Source organism: Lytechinus pictus, chromosome 1 (genome assembly GCF_037042905.1).
Source record: "Lytechinus pictus isolate F3 Inbred chromosome 1, Lp3.0, whole genome shotgun sequence".
Taxonomy (NCBI): Eukaryota; Metazoa; Echinodermata; class Echinoidea; order Temnopleuroida; family Toxopneustidae; genus Lytechinus; species Lytechinus pictus.
The window spans coordinates 28,821,308-28,834,545 of NC_087245.1; the positions used below are offsets into that span (position 1 = coordinate 28,821,308).

General features: G+C 37.7%; 1 protein-coding gene across 1 annotated transcript; it reads left to right on the plus strand.

The window, feature by feature from the left end:
• The first annotated feature begins 651 nt into the window (after positions 1-651).
• LOC129275742 (monocarboxylate transporter 7-like) lies at positions 652-9,193 on the plus strand. Its single transcript, XM_054912264.2, has 4 exons — positions 652-846; positions 4,903-5,043; positions 5,987-6,904; positions 9,060-9,193. Exons 1-4 carry the CDS (start codon positions 654-656, stop codon positions 9,191-9,193), a joined length of 1,386 nt encoding a protein of 461 aa, XP_054768239.2. The 5' UTR covers positions 652-653.
• Positions 9,194-13,238: the final 4,045 nt, after the last annotated feature.

Below are 13,238 nucleotides of genomic sequence, written 5' to 3' on the forward strand. Positions count from 1 at the left end.
ATTTTTACCTCTGCCATTATTACCTCTGCCATTTTTACCTCTGCCATGTTTACATCTGCCATTTTTACCTCTGCCATTTTTACCTCTGCCATTTTTACCTCTGCCATTATTGCCTCTGCCATTATTACCTCTGCCATTTTTACACCGAGCCTTTTTTGTGGGGGGGGGGGGGGGCGACCGCCCCCACCGCCCCCCTGGCTACGCGCCTGGCAGGCCTATATGCATGTACATGTAACTGTCCCCCGAAATGACGTCCAAAGATATGTGTTTTATGCCCATAGTTTGATTTTATACAAAAATACAACATCCCTTTTGAATGTCGATCACACATGTGTTGTCAATGAATAATCTTTTAACGATTTCTCTCATATGTCCGTATCGCATATTTCCATTGATCCATGTTTACATTTCTGGTCTATTCAAGCATATAGTTTCATTTTGTTTGCCAACAACGTTCGCATGTGAACGAGTTTTAAACCTACCAATTACATGAAACTCATATTAAGGCAGGACCCTGGGAACGATTTATTATTTTTTATTATACCCCGCTGCCCGACTGACAATAAACCCGATGAACTACACCCAAACGCCTCGTCATAAGGCCTTTATTTTTTTGTCATTGATTATACTAAAACGACCTTTACCGTTTAGCAATGGAGTCGTCTGAAGAGCTGGATACATGGCGCTACGTTATAATGTTAGCCAAGTTTATGATGCATTTTCTTCACAATGGACTAATAAGATCACTATCAGTTCTCATTCCCTATCTCGCCTTTCAACTGGACATGGAATACTCAACTTCTGGATTCCTGGTTACACTGCAGGCTGGCATATACTATATCGCTTGTAAGATTCTTCTCATGATTATTATTTTGAATCGAGCCTCTCTATAGCTTAGCTCCCAGTCGTGTATTCGGAATTACGATTTAAATATGAAACTAGGGCAAGTCTCGCCTGCATAGAAGAAGTGAGACATAAGGCGCCGTTTTTCCGACGGCAGCGGCGGGGTTTTGACGGTGTCGTCCACATTGAAATCTTGACCAAGATTAGGTTTGTGAAATATCATCATCGCTTTCCAAATATATGGATCTACAGTGCGTATACAAATTTCAAATCATGATGTCTATATTTTTTTGTTGATAGATAATCTGAAGTCTTATCTTTCAAATGCCATTAAAAATATCAGTTCGTTCATGCTTGAGCGAACACGGAACCAAAAAAAGGCTTGCGCCAATTGGCAGAAAATGAGAAAATGCAGATCATCAGACTTCTTGCTAATGCAAACTCCCTTTTAATCTTTTTATTATCTTTGCTGTAATTTTTGAATTCTGCTGTCAAAATCCATTTACAAATCTATTCATTTACTTAAATTGTTTTGTTTGTGTCTTTTTAATATGGTATCTTTTAGCATTGAATGTTTTTCCATAAGTAAAAACAAAAAATTGTCAACCCAAGTAAGGGGATTCGTATTATTAATGGGATAGCTTGTAATTTGATCAAATCCCTTCATTGTGGGCTGCAAATGTTTTGGTGCCTTTGAAAGACGTGAATCCTTCTGTTAGAATTAATATTGTCCTGTCAAGCGCACAATTTGACTTGTTCAAGGAATCAATGTCCCCTTGACAATAGGATTCATATCTTCCAATGCACCATAACCTTTGATGCACATAATAAAAGGATATGAATACATTACAAGCTCTTCCATTAATAATGGATATCTCCTTGCTTAGGTTGACAATTTTTTTTCTAACTTATTTAAGAATATTCAATGCTAAAAGAAAACATATTAAAATGAAACAAGGTGGTTTGCGAACCATAAGTCTCGCCTGATTTCGCGATAATCAAAATATGCAATATAATATTTTGACCCCTAGACAAATTTTGACCCCATCATCCTCATGGATCACATGTAGTATTACTCAAGGATCATAGTGCCAAGTATGAACATGATTGATGCAGAAATAAAGAAATCAGAGCATGTTGAACAAAAACTTTAAAAAAGGATGGACATGACCACATATCATTTGACCTTTTGACCCCTAGACGACCTTTGACCTCATCATCCTCATGGAAAGATATGTAAAATTATCCAATGATAATATCTACCAAGTATGAAAATAATTGATTTAGAAATAAAGAAATGAGAGCAAATTGAATAAAAACTAGCAAGAAGTCTGATGATCAATATTTTCTAATTTTCCGGCATTTGGCGCAAGCCCTTTTTTTGAACCCCTCACAAAAACGTCTTGTGTTCGCTCAAGCATGAACGAAACTCATTTTTTAAAAAGCATTTGAAAAATAAGACATCAGAACATCTAATAACATCAAAATATAAACATCATAACTTTAAACAAAATTTTGATAGACTTTTCTAAACTGTCCCTTTTTTGATACGCACTGTATAGTGCGATTTTTTTACGAAACTTGGGAAAAAAAACAGCCATCAAATATCACTGATCAACATAAAATAGATCCATATACTTGCAAATTTATGATGGTATTTCACAAACCTAACCTTGGTCAAGATTTCAATATTGACGACACTGTCGCATCCCCGCCGCCGCCGTCGGAAAAGCGGCGCCTATGTCTCACTTCTTCTATGCAGGTGAGACGAAAATCGCCCCAGTCTCATTTTAAATCGTAATTTGGAAAACACGACTTGGAGCTATGCTCTTGAAGGGCAGATCCATCGCTTTGCTCTGGATTGTAATCACAAACCAAGAGTAGCCGCCAGGACAGCTGCTAGCGTACAGAGGCTGAGTATTGAATCGCGTAATTCAGGCGAGAGTGCCAAAGGCGTTCATTTGTTCAATTAATTGAATATTCCACTTCCCATGATCTGAAGGAAGAAGTACCATTGAGAGGCAGCACTTTCCTCTGTAGCAATTCGCTTGTAACAGCGGCCCATTTTTTAAATAAAATGTTTATATATATATATATGTGTGTGTGTGGGTGTGGGTGTGTGTGTATATGTGTGTATACAGTATATATATATATATAAATATAAACTTGACACCTCACAAATCCCCAATTAGAGACAAAAATATTTCATGAACGCATAATCATTATAATTATATGGATGGAAAGAGTATCTTCTCCCAAATAATTTGATACCATATCTATGTGGTATGTCTTTACACTTTGATAATCAGTAGGTAGTTCTTTGTAGTGATGTGAATTTTGATCTGCGCCAATGTAAGGCATGGCTGCCTTAAACTTTAACGTTGACCTAAAAAATGACGTTGACCTTACCATGTGACCTCCGACTGCAGCATATCCTGCAGGTCCAGTACCCTTTCATACTGCCCTCTTCATTTTTCACCGGCGAACTTCTCCGCCTCGCATTCCTCACTTCCCCGGCGAAGAAAAAAAATGTACCCTTTCGCACTGACATTTCTTCCCCGGCGAAAGTCAACGGGCGATTGCAGAACAAACGAAATAAAATTACTTCTTACCTATTACAAAAAGGTATCAAAAAATTAATTACAACATATTTTGGAAGTATTACGATAAAACAAACAATATCACCTTGTCTTTATATTTTAGCGCATTTTATACATGTAAAAAGTGTTTTTTAATAAATATTGTTAGTAAAAAAAAATTATGTTCGAGGGTATCTACTTGGCCATATAGCATTCAGCTGAGCTTGCAACCATCGCGCGCGGAATCTCGGTACAGGGGACTTTGGGAGAGAAAAAAATTGACCTCTTACGTCATTAAAGAGGAGAAGTTCTCCGGTTTGCTTTCATACTGGCCTTTTCACCGGCGAACTTCGCCGGTGAAACAGTTTCGCCGGCGAAGTTCTCCACCTCTAGAGGTGGAGAAGTTCACCGGCGAACTTCACCGGTGAAGTTCTCCTGTGTACCTTTCATACTGGACACTTTCCCCTTCGCTGGCGAACTTCGCCGGTGAAGTTCGCCGGTGAAAAGCGCAATATGAAAGGGGTATTAAATCTACCATCCAAGTTTGGTTGAAAAGTGACTAATGGTTGCGGGGTTATGTGTCATAAGAGAGTCTTGCACGTAAACTATAACGTTGACCTAAAAATGACCTTCGACTTTACCATTGTGAACTTCAACTGCAGCATTACATGCAGGTCCCCCAAGTACATCTCCCATCCAAGTTTGGTTGAAAAATGATTAACGGCTGCGGAGTGTCATGTGTCATAATGTTTGTGACGGACGGACGACATTTGAATCCCTTCTTCTCGCCCCCACCTCTGGTGGGCGAGACAAAAAGGGAAAGTGAAAAGTGGAAAGAGAAAAAGAGGCAACCTTTGACAATTTCACTTTGGTGCTGTTTTGTCGTTCTTTTTTCCCCTCGGGTGGGAATATTGACTGAAGGAAAGACTATCAACTGACTTACCAAACGGACTGGGGATGGACAAGACTCACTGAATATTCATCTTCTTTATAGTTAGCCCCCTCACCCTCCAAGTTATGTCGGACATATTATCAGTTACATTTTAAACCTTGTGATTCACTTGGAACCATCTATCTGTGACAGTGTGGGTAAGATTTTCCGTCAGTTCTTGTGCACCCGACGCGAAAGGGCTGTCAGAGATCACGAGCGAAGCGCGGAATCTCTGACGTTTCATTAATTTAAGGAGAAAAAGAGACATCTCATGTCACTTCAAGAAAATCTTATCATATGCATGCATTCAAATGCAAGCAACATGCCTATAACAATACAAATGCCTGTCGCCAGGATATTTTTTATTGGCGATACGAGACCTTGAATATTGACAACAAACTTCTCAATGCTGCGTCAAGATTGTGCAAGTTCCAGGTCCATCACTTCTCTTTTGGTTAAATCCCATTCTTGTATATAAGTACTCTTTATCTAGTTTTCTGATGTATTTTGAAGACCTGTTTTGAATTTAACAATTTTCTCGTTTTCTAGGTCCAGTGAGTTGTTATTTGGCTCATAAGTTTGGTTGTCGCCGTGTAACCATCATCAGTTGTTTCCTATCTGCAATATCCCTCTTAGCAGGATCATTCAGTCAATCAGCAACCTTTCTTGGTTGTTCTTATTTCTTAACAGGTAATTTATTCACTATTAACTAAATTTCGTGCACTCTTAAAGCAAGAGCTATTCTAGTCAATAATCATGCTCCTCTCGAAGTGAAATGAGGGATTAGTCTTTTTTGAGTGAGATATGGATCTTCAGAGAGTTGATTTTACCTTTATTTCGAGTGAAAGTGTCTGAAAAAGTCGACCGTTCACTCCAGGAGCTATAACGCACTGTGTACGGATGTACAATTAATCCGGACAGTTAACTGCAAAGGGATTGGTCCCTGGTGTCACTCCGTATTTGAGTGTGATTATGAAGTGGATTCTATTTTTTTGCGATTAGACAGTAAGGGGAAATCCAATCTGTTCCCTTGCTAGTTTTAATGAAACAAAAATAGCAGGTATGTAGTCGAGACTGGCAGTTCCGTGTCACAAGGCCGTTCTAGAAAACCTTCTTCCGTAGACTTTATATACGTCGGGTCAAGCCCGAGGCAAAAGCCGACGAAATCTGGCCTAGAGGCCATCCTCGACTACATTCCTACAAAATAGTTAACGAAATATTCAACGATTTTTTTTTGCGATAATCCAGGAATAAATAACACCAAAAAAGTTAGGGATTTTTTTATTCTAAATCTAATGTGAGAGCCGTGGATTAGTGGTTCTGACTCTCGCCTTGTACTCAGAGGGTCTCGTGCTCGAGTCCCATCGCGGTCTAGCGTCCTTTGGCAAGGGGTTAATCCACACCATCCCTTTTACCACCCAGGTGCTAAATGGGTGATAGCCTATTTATCCAAAGTATATTATTTTGTTTGATCATTGTTAGATACAAATTGTTGACCCATGTGGTTTTACTGACATTATCATGCAAGAAATGTTATATGATACCAACAGATCAGTTGAAGAATATAATTATGTCAAACGAAAATGCACTGTTCTCAAGGTATTCAAACTATATTTTCATTTATCATGTTCAGGTCTTTTCTCTTCTCCATTGAGGCAAATGTCGAATGAAATGCTTCATCAACATTACGGAAAACATGGATATGGATTTGCGCAAACGGTCACACAGTTGGGCAGTCAGGTTGGCAGTTTCTTGATGCCATACATCGTAGTTTTTACTCTTGATGCTTATGGCGTGAGAGGAAGCCTATTTTTCCTGAGTGCAATGGCGTTCCATGGCGTAGCTACAGCGGCGACATTACATCCCCCGCGATTTCCGCAAGGCCCATCTGCAACGAACAGTTCTATACGAAGGAATGGTGATGGACCAGAACTTGAGCCACTTCAAACTGGTGACGAATCAGAGAGCCCTACTAGTAAAGAAGAAAGTATGGATTTAGAGACTGACAAAAGCCTTGAGAAAAATGAAGACCACAATCCTCAACACTCAAAGGTCGATATGCTTCGAAATATGATTCATCAAACCTTTGATTTTTTCAACGAGGAACTTGTTTTTACATTTCTCCTCCTTCCATGCCAGATTTTGTTCGACATAACTTTCGCTGGCTGGGAAGTGTTCCTCTTCTCCTATGGTATCACTGAAGGATTGTCTAAAGATAAAGCCGTTTATACGGTGATGATGGGTTCTATTGGCGGGTTGGTCGGACGCTTTTCATTAATAGCAATCCTTTACAAATTTCCTTTAGTGACTCTGTATCTGGTTGCATTAAACATGGGTATAGTTTCCGTCACGCTCTTAGTATACCCCATCAGTTCCTCGCTCACTTATTTGGCCATTTGTTCTTTTTTTGCCGGGTTTGGTTTCTGCAACGCCTTTTCATCTTTTTACGGTGCTGTCTCTCTTCTGGTGCGGAAGGAGAATTTCCCAAAGGCCATTGCTTCTTCCCTCATGCTATGTGGAATTTCATATCTATTATCCGGAATACTAACAGGTATGTAAATCTTTTATGCATTTGGAATATCCTAAGGACACCCTCCACTTAATATCATTTAGTTCTCGATAATTAGCATGACAACGCGTTTATTGGGGGAAAGTGAAAATAGGCCTACTCAAATCACAATGAAGTCTTTATCGAGGGTCGGTGAATTATATCAGCAGTTTCGTCTGTTAATCTGGACCAATGACATTTTTGCTTTTTTCCGTAAGCTCAGAAACGTCGGACGAGACTGCTGTTCCGATTCACCGACCCCTGAAAAAGATTTCATTGTGATTTGACTTACATATTCAAGGCATAATACTGCGTTGTATAGGATTCATTCCCGACCTTTCGTTCGAGAACGCGAACGCTTATTTACAACGGTAGTTGATTTTGGAAGAGATTTTTGGGCCCGTCGTCATGGTCGTAAAACTCTGTCCTGCAATGCAAATTGTGTGACATGAGATTTTTTTCGTTTCGCATCTGGAACGGAAACATTCAATCTGCGTTCCGTGTGCAAAATTCTGGTTGCTACTATGGTAACAGCGATATATCCGATTTAGGACGACTTTCCAGAGCCACATTTGATTCCGCCCAGAGCTCGAGAGGCCGCCCGGGGGGCCCACTTCCATTGAAGAGTGGATACCAGGCGCGACCTCGCGTAAAAAGGGAAAGAGTGGGCAAGTACGTTACGTATAGGCCTATGTAACGTTATGAGGGTGTCAAAAACGATGTTTAAAATACTGAAAAGGGGGATATATTTCCAATACTTGTAGGGTTTTACAAGTCAAATACTTGTTAAGAGATGCGTTTTCATAATCTGGAAAAGACTTGCTTCCCTTGTTTAGGGTGATTTTCGAAACCCCATGGTCGCGCCTGGTATCCACTTATCAATGGAAGTGGTCCCCCGGGAATTTGAATCTAATCCCCCATTTCTGGGGAAAGTAAAACGTAATGCCCATTACGTTGTGTGCTAGATGCATATCGTTTGTGTAGAAAGAGTAAAAAAAGAAAAAAAAAACGCAAAATCGACTGAAGTTCAGACGAATTTGGCCTACTGCATGCTGTGTACATATCAACGCATGCGAAATATTTCGGCTGGAGAGGTGATCTGACCCATGGAATCAATTGCCAGTGATCCAACAATAATCCACATTAAATGCAATATCGATTCGATGGACTGTAATGATCTATATCTAAGCCTCAATTCAGTAACTTTTTCCTCACTCAATATGTACTCGATTTGTTTGAAAAACCACTTTCTTATCCATATGTCATAATCTATACGATGATGACTATCAGTCGTAATACATGCATGTATGGTGCGGGTGTCGCGGGAAAGAATTTTGCACACGAAAAGCAGATCTGTAGGGCCTGTAAACCCCCTGTAACACAAAGCTTAGCATTGACTGTAGAGCAGTTTTCTACGTTTGATTCAATTGACTATAATGTACAATCAATCTTAAAAATCAAGTGTATGATTAAGCGTCAACTTTTGTGTTAGAGGACCCTAATATTAGCGTCCGTGAGGTTTGCGAAAGGTCCCAATTCCGCGCCGCTGTGCGAAAAATCCCTGTTGATAAACAGCATAAAACCCGATGAAATGATACCAATGCAGGAGAATCAGTGATGAGTACAGGGTTTTAATTAAGTAAAGTAAATAAAAAAGCAACACACATTATTTACAATTGCAATATGTCGTGAAATCATTTAACAAATATCATCTATAGGATCCTTTCAACAAAGTTTGGTGTCTATAGTAATCCATAGAAAACTCGTACTTGTTGAATATTGTTATTTAAAAAAGAAATCTTCGACATTGAGCTATTGTTTTATTTGCTTTGATCCGTTCCATGTATTGTCTTAATTCTTGATTATGTCAAATACATATCGTGGGTCCTTATGGGGAAAGAATATATTTGAGTCGTCTGCAAAAAAAACCGAATGATATAGTATTTGAAGATATACAAAAGTCATAAGTGTAAACAAGAAAATAATAGCGGACCGTAAATTGAGCCCTGTGGGACACAATATTTCAATCTGTATTGATATTCAAATGTCATGGAGCAATTTCTAATATACAATATTTAGAAAACATGACTATATCGTTGTGATAGTTCTTTGATGTTTGTTTCTAATTCTCATAGTCTCCCTCTTTTCTATCTTTCAGGTTATATGTACGATCTGTTTGGTTCTTACCGGGCTGTCTTCCGTGTCTTAGGTATCATGTCAGGTGCCGCTAGTTCGGCAATCACTATTTATATCTGTGTTGACTCTTCGAGAAACAAAAAGAAGTCGTTTTGATGTTATGCTTACGTCATTTTTTTCTTTTACCCCTGTCAGTTTAACACTTGCCATTTCCACCGAACGGGCCTTTCTGACATGGAAGATAATCGCATCCTTTCTTATGTATATTATAGATTTCTATTAGACCTATAGTATTTGACGTCAATCCCCGCATTTTTCAACATAGGCCTTGAAAATCATAACATCGCATGCATCACTTATGTACCTGATAAACATAAGATTCAACTTCCAGTGTGACTCACGACACATGTGTAGTGTTTAGTAGACAACAAACAAAGGGTGTGAATCGGGATGGGGGGGGGGGGGGGGCTTGGAGTCTCATGCCCCTTCCCTTCAAAAAATATAAAGTGAAATGACACACTGAATATGTTATACCAAACACACACAACCCACACACGCACCCCACGCACATGCCCACTGCGATGCCACATTCCCTCACACGCTTTAAACAGGTATACTATTCCGTACGAGGGTCGTGGGTTCGAATCTAGCCATGGCGTGTTTTTCTTCAGCAAGAAATTTATCCAAACTGTGCTGCACTCGACCCAGGTGAGATGAATGCGTACCCGGCAGGATTAATTCTTTGAATGTACGAGCGCTGAAAGGTACTCGAGCTAAGGCCGGGGGTAATAATGATAATAACAATGCGCCTCGGAAAAGATTGTTTCTAGATAGATGGCGCTATACAAATGCCTATTATTATTATTTATCATAACTTTCTCTTTACTCCGTTTTTATAATGTTCTCTTTGTATTTTGTGTAAGTTACCAATATCAAACTGTAATATTGATCGTTTATACGTTCATTCAGAAGATACTAGTTACCCGTATGTAATTGGTAGATTGTACACGACAGGTCTATACACTGTATTCGTATGCATGTATGCCTATACAGTATAAAAAAAACGGGACAGATTTGAAAAGTCTATAAAATTTTTGTTTCAAATTATTATCTCTATATTTTGGTGTCAATAGGTGTTCTGAAGTGTTATCCTTCAAATGCCATTAAAATAATTTAGTTTCGTTCATGCTTGAGCGAACACGGAATGTTTTGGTCTGGGGTTAAAAAGGAGGCTTGCGCCAAAATGGCATAAAATGATTAATATGATGGTTGGACTTCTTGCTAATCAGCAGACTTCTTCTTAACCTTTTCATTATCTTTGCCATAATTTTCGAATTATGCTGTCAAAATTTATTTCCAAATCTACTTATTTGCTTGAATCGTTCTGTTGTTCCTTTTTAATATGTTCTCTTTTAGCTTTGAATATTCCTTCTTTAGGCAAGAACAATAAAAAAAACCCGAAGTATGGGAGAGCGTTTTTTTGTCTTCAAATCCTTTGATTTTGTGCTACAAAGGTTATGGTTCCTTTGAACAGTGGCATACTGATGGGTGGGGGCTTGGGGTGCTCTACCCCCCCCCCCAAATAAAAAAAATCAAGACCAAGAAAAAAAGTGGAAAGGAAAATAACAGAAAACATAGAAAGTGAAATGTGATATCATTTTCTGAATATTATGTCAAAATCACAAAATTTTATATTTTAATAAAGAAAGTGGAAATTTTTGCTTTGGCTTCACAACTGTTTAATACATTTTACCCGATCTGCCATATCTAGCTCCTTCAAAATTGACTCAATACACCATTGCCGTTAAAAGACATGAATCCTTTCCTGTTTGTCCTGTCAAGCACATAAACTTGGTGAAGGATTCAATAACACTTTGAAAATAGGATTCATGTCTTTTATAGGTACCATAACATAATTTGTTCACATAATAAAAGGATTTGAATAATTACAAATTCTCCCAATTAATAATGCAAATCTTCTTACTTGGGTTGACAAAAAGTGTTTTCTTCTTACTTTCAAAATTCAAAGTTAAAAGAATTTTAACTGAAAAACAAAATAATTCAGGTAAATAAATAAATTTGTAAACGAAATTTGACAGCATAATTACAAAATTATGGCAAAGACAATGAAAAGAAAAAGACTCGGAAGTCTGCTGATTAGCCAAAAGTCTAATCATCATCATTTTTTTAAGTAGTATTTCAGAGATAACATCTCAGAGCATCTATTAACATCAAAATATAGATATAATTATTTGAAACAAATTTTTTTATAGACTTTTCAAAACTGTCCCGTTTTTTTTATACGCACTGTATATCCAACAAGCTATGAACACGGGTCTGAAAGTAACCGTTTTATGACATGCTATGTTACAATTGACTATTTCGTATATTCCCTTTGCTCTGCTTTCTTATGTGTTCTCTTAGATGTGTTTTCTTATATCTGTTATTACTTACCTGTATACTCATGTACCCGTATGTAATAGAAATCTAGCATGTATTGAAACAAACATGACAAAGTCTTTTCATTCTCCTCATTATTTAGATCCTTGATCCTTTAATTAACCTTAATTTCTACAACTTGAGAGCCATTCAGATGTAAGCCCACTGGACCTCCATTACTCGGTATTTTTTTCTCTTCATATTCAGTTCAAACATAGGCTGCATAAACATGAAAATGATACTTACTCTCCTTTGATTGCCCTGTCAGATTTCCTCGTTTCTTTATAAATGTGCAATATGCGTAATGTAGTAGAAATAACAATTATGATGATAGCATTAATAGTAATGACAATAGTAGAAGTAGTCAGAGTATCAGTTATAGTGGTAGACAGGACAATTTTAATAATGCATGATAAAAATATGAATGATAAAAAAATGTTATTAACAATAATGATGATTATATAAAACAACTGAAGGTTGATTACGATTAAATCATATACCTTTATACATGCATATAATTGTAACTTTAAGTTAAATCTAGGCTATCATATTGTATTATATATTTTGTGCCGAGATCACTGATGATCGAAAGCTTGACGAATAAGGAGTATACGAAGCTCCGACCGCCTCATAGCGCTAGCCAATTTATTCCTCTTAATAACATTATATAATCCTTACCAACTATGAGTGACTGACAGTGTTTAGCTCTTGGATAATTACTTCCACTATATATATATATATGTGTGTGTGTGTACGTGTGTGTGTGTGTGTATGTGAGAGAGAGAGAGGGTATGTGTGTGCGTGCGTGTGGTTGTGTGTTGCGTGTACATGTATGTATGTGGGTAGATGGGTGTGTTTGCATGTGTGGAGCGTTGTGGTCTGGTGATTCTGACTATTGCCTTTGAAACAGGTTAGCGAGTTCGAATCCCAGCCATGGCGTGATTTCCTTCAGCAAGTAATTGATACACACTGTGCTGCACTCAACCCAGGTGAGGTGAATGGGTACCGGCAGTCTTGCCGCCTTATATAAGGGTACCCTCAGTTTAAAAACATGTATCTAAATAAATACGGTAAAATTTACATAGCAAAACGCTAAAAGATTCATTAAATCTGATAGTTATTGAATTCCAAATTCAAGAAATATTTTGTAGATACAGCTGTATCCACACCGTCATGAACATTCAATAGGGAGACTAATGTATGTTTCTTATGTTATTACATGAAATCCCAATTCTTTTATATTTTCATACATGTGTGAATGATTGGTCTCGCTTGCAACGAAATGGGTTGCAGAAATTATTTTCTTGACATTCAATAAGATATGAATCATTTTGTATTTATTCTTGGTGGACAAAATTTGAATAAATATAATTTCATATGATAAAGTATGAAATGATGATGGGGGATAAGACATAATCCGCTTGTCCTTTACATTTTCATGAAGAAATGTAAATAAGTGTTCCACCAAAATGCAATACTTCAAAATGTCATAACTTTGTTATTCCTTTTCTGATTTTGATGAACCTTTCAGTGCTTTGTATGATTTTAATTTGTCTGTCAAAGTATTTTGTTTTTAGTCCCGTATAGCATGTATAATTGTTTATTTATTGTAGGCAACCTACCAGACAGGACAATCGCTTAAATATTTTGATATCTCAGCACTTGTCGTGAGCATACCCAATTTGCTTGTCAGGCTAATCCCAAAATGATGCGTATTTTGCTGTTTTTTTTTTGTGCACTCAATTGTTGCTATTGTTGAAAT

What these genes read in the sequence shown, in the direction of transcription:
- LOC129275742 (XM_054912264.2), top strand. Translation starts at nt 654, where the DNA reads ATGGAGTCGTCTGAAGAGCTGGATACATGGCGCTACGTTATAATGTTA. An exon ending in TGGCATATACTATATCGCTT is followed by an intron (nt 847 to 4,902) that starts GTAAGATTCTTC and finishes CTCGTTTTCTAG; the next exon opens with GTCCAGTGAGTTGTTATTTG. An exon ending in ATTATCCGGAATACTAACAG is followed by an intron (nt 6,905 to 9,059) that starts GTATGTAAATCT and finishes TCTATCTTTCAG; the next exon opens with GTTATATGTACGATCTGTTT.